At 45.8% G+C, this 20,630-nt stretch overlaps 1 protein-coding gene across 1 annotated transcript in view; it reads right to left on the minus strand.

Moving 5' to 3' along the window:
* The window catches only part of LOC131260369 (protein split ends), a 43,676-nt gene extending 29,380 nt beyond the window's left edge, over window positions 1–14,296 (minus strand). Inside the window, exon 1 of the mRNA XM_058262069.1 lies at window positions 13,585–14,296. Within this exon, the coding sequence (XP_058118052.1) occupies window positions 13,585–14,296 (712 nt within the window). The remainder of the gene's footprint in view (window positions 1–13,584) is intronic.
* Window positions 14,297–20,630: the final 6,334 nt, after the last annotated feature.

The following is a 20,630-nucleotide window of genomic DNA, read 5'->3' on the forward strand; positions in this document are numbered from 1 at the left end:
AGAGTTGTAATTAACAAATCAATAGTTAATTAATTATGATCCCGAGTCGAGATCGGACGAGGATGATTAAGAAATTGCTAGGTCGTGAGCGAATAGACACGCGGTAGACGTTGCTAACGTAAAACTGGTTGGTAGGAAAATCTTCTCGCTGGAATCGGTACGAAACCTTCGCTATTTCACCATAGGACGCAGTGTTTCGCAACTTGACGTTTGACGTATTTTAAGGGAGATTGTTGATTTGAAAATATATTGTAGAACCATGGTAAGGGTGGACCCATAATGGAAATTTATGATTCATTTCACATTTCACTACCGCACGTTTAGGTTATCAACAAGTTATTTACAACAATCGTTAAGCAGGCTATTTGGCGGCAAGTCGTTATTCGAGAAACGAAAATCATGGTTAGAAGGAGGTATGAGAAGGTTGACAAAAAGATTTATTCATTACAAAAATAGAAAATAAAATAAAGATTAGGATTTCAAAAGTAAATGTCTGTTTACTTGCTTTAACCTAAATTTCACTCTAGAAAATTACATGCAAAGGCTATACGATGGAAGATCACCACCTGTCTAAAACTAGCTAAACACCACCAGGGTTTAAATACACCGTTATACCAGCTTCTAGCTTTATAAACATCGCTTTGCAAAATTCATTTCGCACGTAAATTAAAATCTACTGAGTGCATTTTCTCAACACCAGCATTAAAAGACCGTTACCGGATCCACCTGTGTCTCTGAGGGGGGGGAGAGCTGCATTTATTTGCACAACCCCTCGTTAGGGTTCGCGCACAGCCCTGCAGGGACTCTTTATGCCTCTCATGTTACAGCAATCTAATCGATTGATTATCTGAAACCCTTTAAGCTCGTGTCGCTCCGTTCTGCTCCACTGAACCCCGCTGGCGCCGAGAAAAGAAACCGGGTATGTTGGAGAAATAAAAGATGGATAAACACTCTCGGGACACACGCCCTGGCAGACCAGCGATCGAAATTGCTTATGGCACACAGTTATTCGCACTATGTTATTAAACACCGACGCCACCACCTTGGGAACTGAGTGTTGGCGTGGACAGGGGCAGCGGTCCGACTCGGGTGATAAAATTCCTGTAATTTCAACACTTGCACCCCGGTACATCGATGAGTTTGCTACCAGTAACAATCCAGGTGGGGTGATCGCTACCCGACGCTAATGGTACCATTCGATGGCCTTAAAACAAGTATTGGACGTAGGCAAATGATAGAGTTACATCGATTGCATCGGCTTGATATCCGGCGAGCAGGAGGCGGCGTCTCGTCGTCGCTGGCCAGACTTCAAACGGGACCCTCCACTGGGACTCGCCTGGGAAAACTCTCCCGGGAAACGGGGTTGGAGAAAACGGCCGGATGGTATTCAGATAAACCATCCGCGCTCCGGAACGATCGCGTCACTCGATCGCGGAATTTGAAATGGAAAGCGTTTCGAATGTTTTACACTTTTGCTGCTTCGGTCCGCGATCTGCGCCGACCGAAAACGTAGATATAAAAGGCGAAGGGTAGAAGCGGGTTAGGGAAAGCAATTCCGCGTCCCGTGTATCGAGAAGAGGATGCAGTTTCATAATGCCACGCTTGATTTTGTTTAGCTTCCGTGCGTTTGAATGACCACAACTTCTTCCCCGAAGTGTGGCATAAGGGTTGGGTTTACTGATATATCTGCCGATTTCTACTTATTTTTCGGTCCCTTAGCAAAACATATCGATTGAAGATAGCACGGATGGAGAAGAAAAGAGGGAAAAAACCTTCCAATATACATTCAACATTTGTCGGATTCAAGATGAGTTTTTTGCCAAATCGAATTGCGCGAGACGGTGTTACCTTCCTCAGCGCCGTTCGTTAGTCCAAGAGCCGGGCGGGTCCGATATGTGGGTAGTTTTGGTAAACGAAGCAAGCGTTCAGAAGTACGTACCACCATAAGACCATCCGCTTTCCACCACCGGAGATGTATAAATGCTCGCACAAGAGGCAGATAGGCGTAGGCGAAAATTTGCAGCTTTTGCGCCAACCCGCCAACACAGTCGCAACAGCGAATACGAACCGGAAGGATACGATCCCCGTGCGATGGTGCAAATGCTTAATTATGACTTCTTGCCGGGATGGCTTCAACCTCTGAGGCTGAGCCTGTGTGCAGAAAAGCCTGTTTTATGCTTCCACTTTAAAGCCATCGAATTGAAAGGTTCCTCGATGGCGTCGGGATGTCGATGTGGTCTTGCAGGATCGGCCACTCCCTAGGAAGACTGCGAGAGCGCACGGAAATCGGACCGAGATTTGTCAGACACATCCGCGATGAGTTATGCACGGTGTACGCCAGGGGTTCCAACCTACGTCATCGTGTGCACCCAAGGCTTCTTCTTCTAGCCGCCGTCTGGGTCGCCTTCTCCCTCGAGCTCACCACCGTAACGCTCACCCCGTAACGTCGTTTGGCGAAGGCGCATCATCATCTGCATCCTCAACGTAACACCATTTGGCTCTGACGCTCATTTCCCTAATCGTTCGCTCACTATCGCGAATCGGATGCATTAAAACAGGGTGCTGGTGTATCCGCAAGGCGCTGATGGATCCGACAGACAGACGGGTTTGGAGAAAAAGTGAAAACGTAAAAGCGTTGCAAATTTATCGAAATGAACTTTTAATGAAGCGACGAAGCTTTTCGCAGGACCGCGTTAGAGTGTGAGTACCCCCATTTTCATGACAAACCCCATGATTTTCCCGAAGGCAGATATTTGTGTATCCTCTTCATTCCGGGAGTGTTTCTGCGATGCCGGATTTTGATACAATGTAAATAAAAATAATTGTTAGAAACACTTTCGTTCGTAACGCCAGCTGTCAATTTGACTCAGAAAAAATAGCCCGACGATAGCTATCACGGTTGATAATGTAAACGTAAAAAGGGGAATTTCAACGATCAGCTGACTGGTCGCCGATCGACACCGGGTCGAAGTTGTAAAAAGGGCAGTACGAATAAAAGACTCAATTTTTGATTCGCTCTACTCTAAGCGCCCTCAAACTACTTTCGGTCCTTTTTTATTCGCGCTCGTTTGGACGAATCCTAGCAATGATAGTGTCAAAAAATTGTGTTCATTAATTTCTAGTATTTTGACGTATCACATTTTATTTCCGGAGTACGGACTGGCAAATCTCTAACAAACATCTCTCGCGCTCTCGGTTGGACAGCACGTTCGACAGAAGTAAGTAATTAATTAAGCCGTTCTCAACCTCGTAGGCTGGGCGTGATTTATTTGACGAACCGTAACAGGCCGACTTCCTTCTTGAATCTACAAGCAGGGCTAACAACGCTGCAAACCCCTGCGGGCAAACTGTTTGACATCGTTGCGTGGTCCATGCAGCCTGCACCGTGCCTCACTGATGCGTCTCGCCCTTCCGAACACACACACTTTCTCCAAACGATGTGAAGCTCCAACGAATGACTTGGCATTAATCAGCAGTGCAAACAGGCAGACACACACATACCGAGGCACACGTCCGATGATGGCCAGAGCGGTGAAGAAAGTGACAAACGACCGTTTAGTTAGGAAGCAGTGAACAGCGACTCGCCGACTCTTCCGAACCGATGCCCAGTTCCGCCGGATAAACTTCGGGGCTTGGGAAAGTGTCACCCGCGGTCACAGTCACTTTGCATCACGTGGCGCAGAGGTTCACAGCGAAATTGATCTGCATCTGCATCGCCGATGGAATGTCTCCGCCGGTCAGTCGTGATACTGGGAAGCTCAACATCTGGTCGCACGCCACGAAAAGGTCACGCGGTGTTCGGCGGCGTCGGTTTCAATGACCCCGATGACAGATGTTACGCATGTTCTGCATACGCGGTGTGATTAATGTTGCGAAAGTGTAGTTAGCTGCCGCCGGTTCCCAGAGGGAATCCGGTTCGGTTGCCTGTAAACATTTTGCTAGACAACCCCTTCTACATAAAGCGACCGAGAGTAGCGAGTACGAGCAGTGTGTGCAGGAGAGTAATCGAGGGTTGTCCAATATTAAACATTAAACAACTTAGGAAACGGGTGTCCGGGCTTCCGCTGGAAACCATTTAACCTTGTCAATGTCTCAAATAACTTTTTTATGGTGGATAAACGATTCCTTCGCTCTCTTCCACCTTACACGATGTACCTAACCCGGCATGAGGTGGGGTGGTTAGGGTGCTCAGAAGGAACCGAACAAGAGCAAACCCAGACGCCAATGTCAGACAACAATGGACTTCCCCGAGCGTCTTTATAGGGTGACGCGGAGAGTTTGTTCGGTATCGTCTTACGGTGTAAGAGTGGTTCGCTTAGTGGACCCATCTCTCAGCCCAGCCCAGACGGCGAGACTTGACATACAATGATGATGAGGAACAAATTGACAACTTAACACCGCCAACATGCCCTCCCTCTTCCGAGTCCGTTCTCGAGGTGGGTGGAGTAAGTTTCTGCCGCTTTCATCTCCGGACCGGTCGCGCGATAAAAGCATCGTATATGAAATATTTTTCCTCAACGGACGTAGACCCACCGGGGTGGCTTTTGTATGCATCGAGTGAGTGGACTATGGAGTGAATTACTTTATCCTTTCAGAGCATGCTTTGGATGTTTACCAAGTCTGTGACAAACAAATACTTAAAACAACAGTAAGTTATACGACGCCTTTGCCTATTCATATTCATGTTGGTTCACATTGGCTAGAGATTTTTGTTTTGGAATAAATAATAGGGTGAATCAAGGCATTGGAACTATTTCGCACAGAAACGATGCCCGCATCTGTTCAGGTCTTGCCCCGGAAAAATAATAACAATAAAAACAATCTATGGTTAAAAGCCTCCATTCGAAATGAGGAAGATAATGGGTCTGTCTGTTCTTGAGCATCCTGCGATGAAGCTGCATCTTCATCGTAAGAACGTCGCGGGCAGCAACAAAGCAGGGCCAGCAAAGCTTAAGAATGGCCACCCACGCCACGCCATCTCAAGCGCCTGTCACTGGCGGCGAACGATTTCTGAGAAGTAAACGACCGTTTCGTCGATTTTTCCCATGCCGCGAAGAAAGAACGCGCTGACGCAAAGAGCACCCACACGAACCATATACATTCTGTGTGAATCCAACTCGGTTTGGTATCCCTTCATCCCACCCAAGTCCGAAGCCTGAGTGTCGAGGTTCAATAGCCTACCGGCTATACCCGCCTTACCCAACATTCGTATCGGCGAATATTGGAGGATTCGTTATGTTGAACCACAATGATTGGTGTGAAAACCTCTTCCCTATTTCTCTTCTGAATGCTTCTAACAGACAGTAATTCCTTCTGTGTTCGAGATCGGCGCGGTAAAAGTAACACCGGAGATTAGTTGCTCCATTTCGCACGCGAACGTCACAGGGACGGTAAATAACGGATGAGTCCTAAGGTGGCGAATTCTGGAATTGCCTAACGTTACTATAATAATTAGCTAACAGCATGTAGTCGGTTAGGACAGAAAAAAAAACGAACTTCACCCTAGAGAGAAGAAAAAACGAAGGGTAAAGTGAACCAAACCAGCCCTTAAGTCCGGTCTTACGAACGAACCCGTCCGCCTCTGCAAAAACTTCACTTTCATTCTGACCTCCTGAAGGGAGTCCCGTTAGGTGGCCTGGAAAGTCAGCCAGCCAGTCAGGCTGACTGGCGCAATTACGCATCGCATGAGCCACAAGTCCCACACCCAGTCCTTTTTATTTCCGGACCAGAGGAAGCAGCCACCACCAGCTTCTCATCTTCTTGCACAAGAAGTCATGCGAACTCCTACGTGCACGTGGTTGTCTGGAAGCCTACGGAAGTACGCAGTCTTCACCAAGCCAAGCCCAAATTAGGTGGCACAAACGAAGCTACGACGAGCGGATCTAACGCAAACTCTTCCAATAGGCTTCATCCATCGATACCGTTGTCTACAAGACGCGAACGAAAAGAAATTGCGGAGGAGCATAACAGACACCAAATCATCGACCTTAAAACGAGGTAAAATCGCCAAAATAATCATCAAGAAGAAACCGAATGTGTAGCAGACATTGCAGATTTTAGAAACAGTGATGGTTTTGTAAAATCTGTAACTTTTTAGAGACACGTTATAAAACTTGGTTAAGTCACATGTTTAGAACACTTCATCCCTAGCATGTTTAAACAATAATTTCTGTTTCTTCAGCTATATGGCCCAGAAGAAACAGCTTCCACTCAGAACATAACCGTACAGAACCTTACGTAAGACGTATCTTCAAACGCATCCCTTGAACAATTTGCAACAGATGGAAGGCGTGAGCATGTATGAGAGCATCTATCCAACCCACCAACCAACCGCCGGCCGGCTGGTTCCCGTTAAAAGTGATGCATTTTAGGTCATCGGAGGGCTTTTTTCGTCCGCCAATTCTAATATCTTATACTTACTTCCTCGTGGAATTTTTACCCAAGGCAAAAAAAGGGGTTTGTAGCTTTCGGTAAGGGGTACTGTTTCAGTCCGTACCGGTCGCATCTTAAAGATGGTTGGAGAACGCCAGTAAGCAACTAGCAATTTCGTTCCAAATCTTTTTTTTTTTTTCAACACAATCCGCATTGAACCACCCAAGAGAGATGATGGGTTTCAATCTTGTTCGAGAAAAGAAAAATATGTAAACACTTATTCCTCAACCAAATTGAAAACGGTAAATAGTAAGACGGAACGGAGAAACTATGACCTACAAAAACAAAACCACGTGATTCTACCACCGAACGCAGCCCGCAAATAGGGCGTAAGTAGCGATTGCAATGAAGGGACGCGAGTCAATGCGATATACAGAGAACGTCGCGACGAAGCGCCCTTGCGACGGCTGCCCACGTCTCCATCGTTTGAGACACAAATATCCTCTTTACTTTTAAAATCTCCACTCCCTACCGCAGTAGCAGATGATTTATGGCCACGTGGTGCGCTCGGGCAGCACAACGAAAGCACAATGCAAACACAACAACTTTCTAACACATTCTCTTCACAAGTTCTTTTTGCCAAACAGTTCCATCCATCAACGCAACAGATCTCTCCCAAAGTTCCAAATTCCACAACACTTCAACATCCCACACCAGGGCGGTTTATCAAGTACCGTTTGCCTGCCGCGGCAGCAGCAAAAGGGTATTGTACCGACACCCATCAAATAAAATTCAAATTACTGTTTCATTAGACCTACCGACGCAATTTGATGGTACCATATTCGGTGGTTACGGTGGTCATCGCATCAATCTGATATTAACAGGAGGACCCCGGCTGCATGCATGAGTAAAGAAGTTTTGATTGAATTTCTGTGCTACGACGGCGTGGGTTTTGCTTGGCAAACAATTCGAAGAATTCGATCTCATACAAAATTCGTCAGCTTCTCATGTACGGTCGGCCTTCGGCGTTATCCTTCAAACGATCTGCCGGCGATAACCTCATTTGGAATTGATTTCTTGTACCCATCCCTTCGGGTTGTTCTCGGGAGGGTGGAGGGCTGCTTAAACCTGCACCGCCCCAATGTTCAGGGTCGTAAAAAAGAAAAAGTCAGTTCCCCCAGCTAACGAGGCTATCTGCAGGTGGGAATCTCGCCAGAATCGTTCGACGGCTTCTTGGACCTTCGGCGGCTCCGTACCGAACTTTTGCCGCAGAACCTTGGCTTCCTTGGGGCCGGCCATTTGTTTGCTTCGATACGCAAAGTACTACGCCCGGGCGCAAAAGGGGGAAGCGATGGCCGAAATAAAAAACCCCTTTCCCGGCAGCACAACAACAGTTATGCCACTCGCTCGCGAGCGCGCGCGCCCCCCAGACAAAATGGGGGCAACAGCTTTTTAACCGCCTCGGCACACCACCGGTTCAAGTCTACACAAAAAAAATGGAAGAATCCGATGTGACCCTCAAACCGTAAACCCAGCACCACGAGGAGGGAAAAAAAAACTCCTAAATAAACCCTTCGGCAGGCACCCATCCAGACATAATAAATGAGCTGCCGAATAGAGTACCGCAAATAATGTTCCTTCGGGTTTTTTTGTTGTTAACTTTTGGGTTAATTCACCCATTTGGAATTGGTTTCCCATTTTGCGCATTTCCCGCTAGGCAGCCTTATTCTGCCAACATGCGTTTATTTAGCTCCTCTCTTGCGCTTCATCCAAATAACCATTTAGGAAAATGCAAAGTCGATCCGCCGATACGCGTTTACTACTTTAAAATGTGTTCCCCTCCCTCCTCCCCCCAAAAAACACTCCCGAGAAGATTCCCTCGGAGCAACGGTTAATGTTTAATGGAAAACAGAATCGCTAGACATCTTGTGCTTCAAATAAAACAAAAGGCAGAGCACACGTTCACGAGCCAATTGGTTCAAGAACAGTTAAGTTCGGACGCACAAGATCGACACTTACGTGCAGGAAAGGAAAAAAAAATTGCGGCTCGCATGTGATATTCCCAACATTGGCGGCACAAGGCTTTTTTTATTATTTCTTCACCAAAAACTCTTTTTTTATAAGCTTCTGTGGTGATCAGAGAGAAAGGGAACGTAGGCCATGGTAGGCTCAATATGGAGGGATCCAGCAATGCGGCGCGCGAACAAGCGGACCGGTTTAATTAAATACCATGGGATTGAATTTTTATCTTCATTATGCTTTCATACCCTCCATATGCAAAGAACTGCACAAGGGACCGGCGAAGAATGCGCGAATACATGTGTGTGTGTGGTTGCGATTTGCGTGTTTGCTCGGAGCCACCAGGTTTGCCTCATCTTCCCATTAGGGTGAATGGTGCAAACAATTGCCAGATTGTTGCGGAGGGCGCCCGAATCGCCCGATCGCGAAGAAATCGTTCGTTTAAGTCGAATTTAGCGCTATTAGATATCATTCAGCTCGAGCCTTCCTTGTTTGGTCGTGGTTCCCATGATTTTCGACCGATTCAAAGTATCAATAAAATAGAACTATGTCGCGGTTACCGTGAGAAGTACTTTAATGGGATTCCAATTTACGCCTTACTTCCTTGATTTACAATGAAAATACAAAGTTGTACTATGGCATTTCGTCACAAACTTTTATAGACCGCACTCAACACATTCGTGAAGGATGAAAACTACTACTTTAATGTTGTTTCTGAACGAAAAAAAATGCCGTTTATAAGTCGTTCGATCTTTTCTACAAGAGTTTAATGTAATAGCTCTTTTCGATGCTCTTTGTCAATACATTGCCAAAATAAGTCATCAACATAATTATAGTTTCAAAAGTTTAACCTCCATTCGACCGCTGATGAAGATGGAAACACAAAGCACAACCCTATTTTTTAACAATCATCCTTTAAATAACGTTAATTGCTGTTCTTATGTTGTTTCACGGGACTTCTTTCACTCGGTTTATGTTTTGTTTGGAGGAAAAACGAATCGGTAGAAGACGACACGAGAAATGGTACAAATGTTATGTTCCGGAAAAGCCAACATAAGTATCACTTCGATAGCATCCAACAACGAACGACGACGTCTTGTTCACTTCCTATCCCCGCACCAATCCTTCGCCGTGTTGCTACCATGAACCCGTACCAACTCTCTCGCCACAACCAACAATTGCTGCTGGTAGTCGTCGGCGCGCTGTTCGTCGCGTCGGTAACCCCGTTTCTACGATCGAACGATCATGTTCATCAAAACGTATCAACAACTTCACCCGTTTGTTTGTTTGATTTCTACTCCTCGTCTCTTGGCATCCCCCCGCAAACGCTTCGCTCGCGCTTTTGCAGCATAATTTTCTTCCACTCTTTCTTTCGGTTCCTTTCCGGTTCCATCTGGGTGAGAACTTGATGGGAAGAAATTTTCTCTCGGAATCAATTCGAGCCACCAGTCAAACCACAGCAAACCGTTTGGAGTTTGTTATTGATTCTTTCCCCCTCTTGTTTAACCACATGCGAAAAAGATCGGAGACCGAAACCGTAGTGCAATCAACAAAGGCTTGTACCCAGAATAGTATAAGATTCTGGACCTCTAACGAGGATTGAATCAACGTAAATCGGAAACATTCAACTCTGTAAAAGGACGATGTGTTTTGTTTCATCCTCCAAATGATTCTCTTCAAACAAATTAAATCAGTGTAAGGAAACAGAAGAACATAAAATTTTACACGTCGTTTCAGAATGACAACAGTGTTAAACATGCTCATTGTTTTCCACTCTACAGTTTCATCTTCCTTACGCTAATTAGGTCCAGATTCCGGTAGAATGTAACATAACCACTTCCACGAGATATGGAGCACACGAAACAGTTGAAATCAGTGGCCAAAGTATAGTTTGTTTTTTTGGCAAAAATGGTTATGTTGAGACAGCAATAAAAAAAGGAGGCCAACGTATCATCCACGTACCATTTGTACTCCTAAACTGGTTCCACTGCAAATTACACGTATGTCATAATTAAAAGCCCATTTGCGCCAGCTTTTGGGCAGCCGACATTGGTAGCATTTTTTGTCGGCAGTATTTTTTTGAGGATTGCAAAATTGGAACGAAACACGAAACCGACACACGACCGAAGAGATTCTTTCACGGTGTCTCGTCGTGTGTATCTGCAAGCGGCCTAGTGATATCGCTAGGGCGGCCAAAAATTGCAATCAATCATAAACCCGATCTAATGAACCCGGAGCGATGGGGGATCACAATCATTTATTATCCGAACACACACACAGACACACACATCTCCAGCTGAGCTAATGCTGCATTCCAAACGGTAGAGAGGCGTTCAGCAATTTCAGCCCCATCTCACATTACCTTGACACCGAACGAGCCCTTGCTCTTCTTCAAAATTTTGCCATCCCGATTAGCCTCCGTTTCCGCCGAAGATTACTTACCTAGAAGGAAATAAGAAAAGAGTTGAAAGAAAACATTAAAACATGAACATTTTGTCGATTTCATAAAATGCATTATATTTGACCATGGGGAAATGTAAGTGACTGGAAAGAAATATTGATCAACATCGAAGTGTGGTGTGGAAGAAGGATATCTTTGCCATTTGTTTCAACAGTTATGCAAATTTTCAGGTTGAACGATCCAATTTCGAAGCATAAGAATACCAGAGCCATTCCATTTCATATGGATGATCACTCAGAAGTTGGTTTGGAAAAGCGTTTTTGAAACACAATAAAAACTTCATCAACGACAACAAACGATTTTAACAAAAGCAGATCTGACCCTGATTCAAAGCACGCAAATTATTTTCGAAAGTTTTACTTTTCAAGTGACGTCTTCTTTAGCGGGTCATTAAGAAACTGCAGGGCCAACGAAAGTGATCATCATCTTGTTTGCCCGAAAGGCGTGAAAGTGATGCCAATTTGATGCTCCCAAGGCGAACAACGAAGACATATTACGGGCACGGTGTACACGACAAATAAAAACAGTTTTTTTTTTGTAACATAAAATTATTTTAAAAAAGCTACCGACATGGTCCAAAGATTGCTTACAGTCGAGTCGACGTCGTTCGCGCGGGTCGCAGAGTTTCACTCCCTTTTTCACTGCGCATCTTCGTCGCCAAGGGCTTCCCTTTCAAGTGGTTAAATTACACGTCTTTACAAGACCGAGCGCTACAACTGAAGGCCATTGGTGTACGTCGCGGTGGTGGCGAATAAAACCGGAAACAACCATTTAACCGAAAGTGGACAGCAGAAAGTACATGTGCAGCGCTGCGTGACACACAGCGGGGCGAAGATGACCATTCTGAGACACAATTTTGTTTGCTTCAGCCAGTGGGATGTTTTGGTACACTTTCTTCGGCTTGCATCGATCAGCTGGTTCCGTGGGGTGGCAAAAGAGTTCCGCCATACTGGGCTTGGGTGTACTAGCAAAAACCAAACACGGAAACATCCGGCAGGGATGGGCGCAATGCCAGCACTAATATAGTTAAACCAGACGGGAAATCTGGATTCAATCCTCCGCAAAGCTTCGTGGGGTCGATGGGAGAAGCAGATACCATATGGAGAGCACGTATAGCATAAGGGAGGGTTTGCGCATGTGCCAACACTAACTCTGCTTTCCCGCCTTGGAATCATAAAATAAACTTGTCGGGTTGATTTTGGATCGAACTCCGCGTTGTACCGAAGAGAAATTCAAGTGAGGACATAACGTACTTCTACAATAGCTCTGTTTCTGTTTTTCCAACTGCTTTAGGAAACAAAATATCCGAAAATTTCCGAAACAAGCTACGATCTCTCAACTCTTCAAGCTACGAACCAAAATCAATATAGTTTTTGATACGCAAAATTAAGTTGAAAATCCCTCCAAAAACCTTCAACAATCCAACCCGATGCCATTCGTAGCGACGTGAGAAATTTAGCGAAAAAATCACACAATCTCCTAACATTATCGATGACCGCAATTGATATGATTTGGGGTAGTCTATCGTAAAACGTTTTACAACCTTTTGAAAAACGATGTTGAGGGACGTTTTCCATCGGATTTCATGGCGGATTGTTCGCTCCTTAAACACTTCTGATGAAATAAACCATCCCGCAATAATGCCTGCTTCTCAGGGGGCAGAGAGTACGGCGAGATGAGGAAATTTGGTTCTGTTTTATGATTGCAGCAGCGATAATTTTACGACTCCACTCGATATTTCGGCACGGCCCGGAGCATCGGAGAGATTACGGTCGGCATCATCTCGCTCGGATGCGATTCTCGGTTTCGGGAGCGCATAAATCTGCGCTTTACGAAACGACCGAATGTTGGCTTATGAAACTTGACCAGTCGTATCGTTAAGCCTAGGGGCCAACCATCTCATAATGCGCAAGCGATCGCAATAAAAGCAAGTTGCAAGCTTATCGTTAAAGATCACCTGACTCGGTTTCAATTTGCACAGGAGTTGTGTCCAACAAACAAACAAACATCGAGTAGGGGTGGCTGGGGTAATATGCACCCCAAAACGCACCTTTTTCAATATCTTGTGAAAAACAAGATTAAATTGCGGAAAAGGTAATCACCCTGCAAGAGACGAACTAAAACATGGGTTTGGTTTTATACATGGCATACATAGTTATGTGAATTATAACCAGAACTTGAAACTGCACATAAAAAACTTTGTAAGTATGCAGATTTACTCGTATTTTAAATAAAAGGTCCGTAGAGGTAAGTATAAATTTTTCATGAATTTCAGTTACTTCCTGTCAAATCACAAAAAAAAATTTTAAACTTTTCCATAGATCCAAGTTTGGTTACTTGAGGAGAGGTGCATTTTGCCTCACTGTTTTGCTGCGTATTGCCTCACTGTTTTGGTGCGTATTGCCCCTTTGTTGTTCTGCGCAATTTATTATAAGGGCAATTTTGTGGTGCATTTTACCCCAGCACAGGTTCGTTGTTTGCCTTAACCAGATACACATCTATAAAAAATTGAGCTTGATCAAAATTGAAGTTTCATTAATTTTTTTTAACAATAAAGGTCGAAACTCCTCGACACGTTTAATCCTTAATGAACCGAATGAATTACTAGCAAAAACTCAATACTTTTCCTTAAGGAGTGCTTATTGCCCCAGGAGCCCCTATCCAATTTCAAAACGCACCACAAAGAAATGGTTGTCTACCACGACGATCGCAAAACCCATCGCCGCACTTACATTGCCAAACGTTGTAGTTTGCAGCCCGCGGCCCCTCCTCCAGGATCTTGATGTCGAAGTCGTACGCGGCGAGGTCCTTGCGCAGATTGGACGCCTTGTCTGAGGTGAGGGCGCAGGTCGGCAGCAGGAACAGGCTGTCGAACTCGTAGATGTCCCGTATCTTCGGGTTGACGCTGGCCGTGCTCACACCGTAGCCCCCGTTGCTGCTGCTGTAGTAGAGACTGCCGCCGTTCGTGATGATCGAGCAGCCGCTTCCGGTGCCGGACCACGAGGACGCTCCCGTCGGTCGGTTAAAGTGTCCACTGCCCACCTGCCCGGACGCTGCTGGCGTTCCGTTCGACAGACCGTTCGAGACGTAGCCGCCGTTCGTAAAGCTATGGCTGTGCTGCTGAGACCGGCCGCTATCCGACCCGAGGCCTCCGATGGTGAGCTGATTGCGGCTTCGAATGAGCCGGTTGTTGTTGGCGGAAGTGGTTCGAGGAGTCGCCGTCGTAGTCGTCGGTGTCGTTACCGTCGGAGTGGCAGAAGGTAGAACACCGGTCGACGAGCCGTTCTGCAGGCTGTGCAGCTGATGGTTGTGGTGATGCTGATGCTGCGGTTGGTGCGACTGCTGCTGATGGTGGTGTTGATGATGGTGGTGGTGATGATGGTGATGGTGGTGGTGGTGGGCGCTTGGATGGCTCGCAACACTAGGTCGTTTCACTGATATCATAGCTCTAGCACTTCTGTAAGCGAACGCGGGAGGTAACGGGGTGTTCTCTCGTCGATGGCCAACAACTTTGACATCCACGCGCAGAGGATCATACACTCAAACCGGGACGCACAAACACGCGGAGCTTTTTCGCGCCTTCGCGTGGCGTTAACCTACTCTGCTAACATGCACGGGGACGCTTTCACCTATTTCTCCTTACGTTGAACGAGACGACTTAGGCGAAGATTCGCTGAAGATCGATATTCTCTCGTGGCACCAAAATACCAAACCGAGCAGGACGCACAGAGCAACTACACAAATTCATGAAGAATCTCACCGTTGCTCGTCACATTACAGAAAGCGGGCGGCAAGCAATGTGGGTTTACGAAGAGCCGGAACTAGACGCCTCCGGTTCTGTCTTGCACGGTTGAAATCTCGAATTTTTCTTTTATCACAGACATTTAAGCACTAACGGTGTATAGAACGTATCACGTGCCCTCTCGTTGCAGTAGAAGTCGATCTTCTATTCATCACTTTCTCTTTTCTTTTCAGTGTTCGATCATCTTCAAAATTAGGGAAACAAGTTGAAAAATCAAAAATGACTAACACGTCATAAATAAGTTAAAAATAAAATCCCCGAAACACACAACCATAACGATAAACTGCAGCGCAACTGTAGAAAAGTCTTAAGAAGAAGATACTGCCCCAGAACGACCGCCCGCTAGTGCTCCAAATATTACACGACCATGCTAATTAGAGATCTGAGCAACCGCAACACGCAACACGAGCGATGACCCGTGGTACACAAAAGACGAACAAAAAAAACATGCGAACAAAAATGTATAACATCCGTGATTAGTTGAAGAAAAAACGAAACCTCCTGAGGTCCATCCAGTCGGGGTCTAACAACTCGCGGTTGCCGTTGTTGCGTGCTTCATTTCTTGGGTGGTCAGTGGCCCTCCCGGGACGACGGCACCTTAAAAACACAGAATGCGCGACACTCGGATTTTTGTTTTTTCGTTGTAGGATAATTTATGGATAATGAGCACCGTTGGGCGCCGGATGAAATGAAGCACGATAAATCCAGAGAGAAAAACCGGCCACCATCCATCGGCATGGTGATTCACCCCGCACAGTAGGATACATGGTAGAACAATCAATACATTCCAATGTTTTTAGTAATTTCGAAACGATTTTGATTGTTTTCAAACCAAAACTGATTTAAAAACATCAATCAATCAAAAGTGAATTTTTCCATTGCAAATCCAGATGGTTCCACTTTAGTATGAACAAGGCTTGGAACTACAAATGTAAACAATCAAATGGCGTATTACAACAGTTGAATGCGATATTTGAAAAGCGTATGTCTCTTTTTGACGCTCCTTTTTAATTAATTGGTACGAAGTTTGTAAACTTTGAGTTTTCTGCATTTTAAAGCTTGTAGGAATGCAAGGAAGGCATAGCACAGATATAACATTTAGCAATTTATTGAATTGATACCACGGCCTTTTCTTCGTCAACTATCTGGCCATCATTTAAGCTTGTTTCCTTTAACATATGATCACTTTAATTTTTCACAAAATGATCGCATCTTATCCCACCGTGCGCCTGACCACCGAAACGCAAAGAAGACGAAGAAATGCTCCACCGAACAGGCAAAACAAATGAACTACTACTGTAACCACCCCGTAAAAGAAAACAACGCTTGCAACACTTTGGTATGTGGTTCATTTTGTTATTTTTTGGTCGGTACTCCAAACTCCTCGGCTTAACTGCGATCCCGGCATGTCATGTATGTTTCGAACCCAACTCGGCTTGTTCCACTTTTATTTTCCTTTTCCCTCTCGGGGTGCTGTTGTTTTCTTCGCTCACAATTGAGTTTTCACTTTCTTCTCCAAAATTACCAACCACCATTGGGCGCGTGCGTGCGCACGCACGCATGGAGAGCCGCCAACGGAAAATTTTTCCAACCGGTGAGAAAAAGCAAAACGCATGTGCCACCAGTATGTTTTACTTTTTTCACGCCCTTGTGCGCGCCACCGTTTCCACTTTGCCTTCGCAGCCAAAAAGGAATGGAAACGAAGGAGGGAATATCAAACTGGCGTCCAAAATCGTTCCGCTATCGGCTCACCGATGACACAGATTTTGGGAAGCAGCATCATCGACGGAAATGGTACGCATCGAGCGGGACGGGAGGGAGACAGGCAGAGAGAGAGAGAGCAGCGGACTAGGGAACAACAATCGGAAGAAGATTTTGTGGTGGAGATGCGGACAAACAAATGATTCAGCGATGCCTTCTCTTCATCACCATCTCTACACGGGCAGCGTAGATTATTTTTCCAACTCTAAAAAGCGAAAATTAACCCGATCCACGGTGGGAAAAAGAGAATCGATTTCGTTTCCCAGCCGAAATAACAAATAACCCCCACATATCACAAGAAAAGTTTCACCGATGGTAAATAGAATCCCAAAGTTTAAAAGGTAGCGTTTCGTGAAACTCTAGTCACAGAGAAGGCTTCTTGCAGCTCACTAGATCCACGACCATACCTCGCTTCTTCTTTTCCGCACAAAATCTGGCGATCTTGATCCGCGAGAAAGTAAACAATAAATAATCGTGGGCCAATTTCGGAACGAAACCGATTCTACCGGCTGGCGAGCCGAAAGTAAAGGAAAGGAGAGACTCGAATGATTCACAACACTTTGTTTTTCTTTTACAGCAGCATGACGTCGGACTCTATCTCGCGAGTTCGTCGATCTGATCAATCAAATATCGATCGATCGTGGCCCAAGGCGATTTGATGTTTGGGTACAGCAAATATTTACCCCTGGCTGTGTAGAAAAAAAAAGTCCGAGAAAGAGCTGACACGCTAATTGAAAAATAAGAAAGGCTTCGGACGAAGATAAAATTGAAACGTACGAAACTAACACGATTTTGGCGACTTGCAGATTTTCACCGTCCGTCCAGAGATTGGGAAATAATGTAGTTCTAAGCCAGGCAACGGACTCCGGGGCGTTGCGTTCTATCTGGTCCGGATGTTACTTAATTACTAATGGCAGAAGACGTAGACAAACGATGTGATCATATGCCGGTTGCTTCTCACAACGGTAATCCAACGATTCAATGTAGGCAACATCGTTCAGGTACCGTTTTTCAAACTGGGCTTCCAACCCACGATCGAAGGCACACATCAATCATTCAGAATGTTGGCAAATATTAGGAAATTAAATGTACCACCGCACAACAAACTGAACGGTATTCTGTGTACTCAGCGATGATGATTTCGTAAGCCAAACGTTTGCTTTCCTTCCGTTTGAAGTTCTAGAGGTTTCTGATATACCCGGAATGTGGAGCACCGGCACGAAAACTAGGTTTCCGCGATCCAGTTGAAATAGACCTCATCTATCTCCGTTTCTCCCTCAGCATCAGCTTTGTACCGTTACAGCAGTGTGGTCTCAGGCAGGTGTTTTAAGTCGTGTCCAATGAAAAACAATTCCACTTCCACTTAGAACAGACATCCGTGTCCACCGTCGTTCAGACTTTCACTTTTGTAGCCGCAACACGGCAAAATGGAAACACGCCAGCACAAAAAAGAAGGCAGCTAGCTAATCAATTAACCGACCCCCGACACTTGACTTTGTGTAATGGCGGTAAAAATGAAAAGTGAAAAGCAACCATGAAGTAGTCCACAAAGGTTGTGGACCCGAGCGACCACACCCATGTCGCAAGGGTCACAACAACAGGATTTTTCGCATTACAAGTTTCCCCCCAAAGAGCACCTTCCAACACCAAAGGAAAAACGGAAAGAAGTTGTGTGGGTCAAATAAAGCGAAAAAGCGAAAATACTACCCGAACCTAAGAAAGGGAAAACAGAGACTAAAGGGAAGTTAATGTCGACCGACCGGCCAGTGTCTATGTCGCACGAACTGAGGTTCCGCGGTTACAACCGTTTTGTTCGGAGTTACTCAATTTCTATACATCTATTTTACCTAACTTCCCCCAGGCTGTTTTTCAACCTGCTGGAGAGGAAAAGCGCTACATCGATGATGACTGGGCTACCCGATAAACCGCAAATATGGCACACGGGATCCCGCCAAGTTCTCCAGTTCCAGTCCACGTGATGCAAGGTGAGTTTGCGCACGGGTGCTCCAGGAACTGTCCGGGATCAACAAGCACGCGGTGCAAAGGGGTGTTGATGGAGATCGGGTGGTGCTAATCTGTACTGTACCCCCACCAACCCAGTCGTATTTTTACCCCGGACAAAAAAAAGGGCAACTGACAGTGGACAGTGGCTAAAGGTTGCACTCGGATAGATTTCCCAATGGTGGCAAAGCGAACCGCGGAAGGTGAAAAACAAGTACCATTTCTTTTCGAAGGCACCCGCTTCGAACCGATGCAGGAAATCTTATATCTTCCATCGGAGAGAATCGATTCGCCTCACGTGAAAAAACCACCTCGCGGAAAGCGATTGTTGTCGCGCGCGTTGTAGCGCGACTACTGACCACCGGACAGGCCGAAGGTGATCAAGCCAGAACGTCGCGCAATGTCGAACGAAATCTCACCTCGGATAGTCTGGCCTGGGTCCTGAGTACGAAAGGGGTACACGTACGTTTTGAAAACGTTGTCCGAAGGCACGGAAAGAGACGTTGAAAGTGATTTAATGTCGTAATAAATAATAAGTGAGCGCAGTGTGACTGCCTTCGGGCACTTCTGCACGTGGCACTTCCTCGGACAGTCCCCACATCCCAGTGTTTAGTAGCGTCGGACAACGGAACCGAACCGCGGTGCACACGGAAGATACAACCGGATCAACACCCGGGGCCACAATTCTCGCTACTGGTAATCGGCGCCACAGTGCACAACATTTGCTACCAGATATCGGAACTACCTGGCCACAGCCACCAGGCTAAGAGCAACCAATTATGGGCTATTACAGCTCAATTGTCTCGATGGAAAGTGCTTAGTGGCTTTTTTTATTTGGCAATTTTTTTATCAGTTCCTCCCGCAAAGACATCTAAAGGCAGAAAATACGAGAGGTGGTTATGCCGTTCCTCAATCCATATTCACTTTGCTGTAAATGTATAAAAAGACCTGAGGCGTTAACATTTTGTTGGCGGGCGCTTGTTGCCCAAAACATGCTGCTGTCGCCAGCTCCTTCGATGCGCCACACATTATGACGGACATATCCATGTGTCCTGTCAACAAGCTGATAATAATGCCCAATACAGTGCTGTTGCATACCAAACTCTCGCCCTCTAGCCAAAAGATTGTGCCACCGTGCTCTTTTTCATTCCCTCCCCCCCATCAATAAAACTCTACAGCCAGTAAACCGCTGACGCAGAGGTTCGCCGGGCACTTGTGGTTTCATGTGGTTGCAGGTTTGTGATCTTTACGATTTCGAATCAACATTTCCATCTCCCCCAGCCGTGCCTTGAATCGCGGCCACCGATTGTTGCATGGAATAACCACGCGCTCGTGGATAGACCTCATCTCATATGCTGGACCACCGCCGCAAACCTTCGGTCAGCGTCCAATATCATCACTTTATCTCCCTCACTCACCAGCCTGCTGCGCTAGGCTGTTTTGTATATCACTCGCGTGTTTCACTTTTGATTGATATATCGATGGATGTGGATGGTTTGATGCACTTTCACTTTTGTACGATTATTGCGCGCGAAGCTCAGCTGCTGCCCGGCACCGTCCTTCCCTCTGAGACTATTCAAACTTATAAACCCGCAGAGGTTTACTTCCCGCAGCCTTAACTATTGACAATAAACAGAGCGACTCACAAAGAGATGGTCCATATTTCACGAAGCGGCTAGAGTTTGGTGCACAAATCCAATCAGCTCAAGTCCTCCAAGCTCTAATGCAACTCCTGACGAACCGCAACTTCGTCTTATGCGCTAAGCTTCCGAACACTCTCGTTGCACCTTTCCTTCCAATCATCTTTATTTACTCTACTTAGCACCCACTGGATGCTTCGTTTACTTAAAAGTGCAATTTCTTCCCACCCCACAGGCAGGGGGGAGGACGTCTGCGAGCATGTGAAACAACAAAAGGGGTGGTGGAAAATGGCACTACTGGTTCGTTTGTATGATAGCGGAATGGAACGATAATAATGGTAGCAGGAAGTAACGTCTTTTCAGAAGCACCCATTTTAAGGCCGCCCTGATAGACGATTACGTTTTCTTCAATTTACACTCTCTCGCTCGTGCAGCAACGGGAGCAATATTAATGCGCTATAATAAGGGTTTCCTCACGATTTCGTAATTTATTGAATTTTCTTACAGCCGAGCCGAGAAAGGACGTTGTTTCTTACACTGCCAACCCTTAGCTACCAGTAAATCACCGCCGTGG

Source organism: Anopheles coustani, chromosome 3 (assembly GCF_943734705.1).
Source record: "Anopheles coustani chromosome 3, idAnoCousDA_361_x.2, whole genome shotgun sequence".
Taxonomy (NCBI): Eukaryota; Metazoa; Arthropoda; class Insecta; order Diptera; family Culicidae; genus Anopheles; species Anopheles coustani.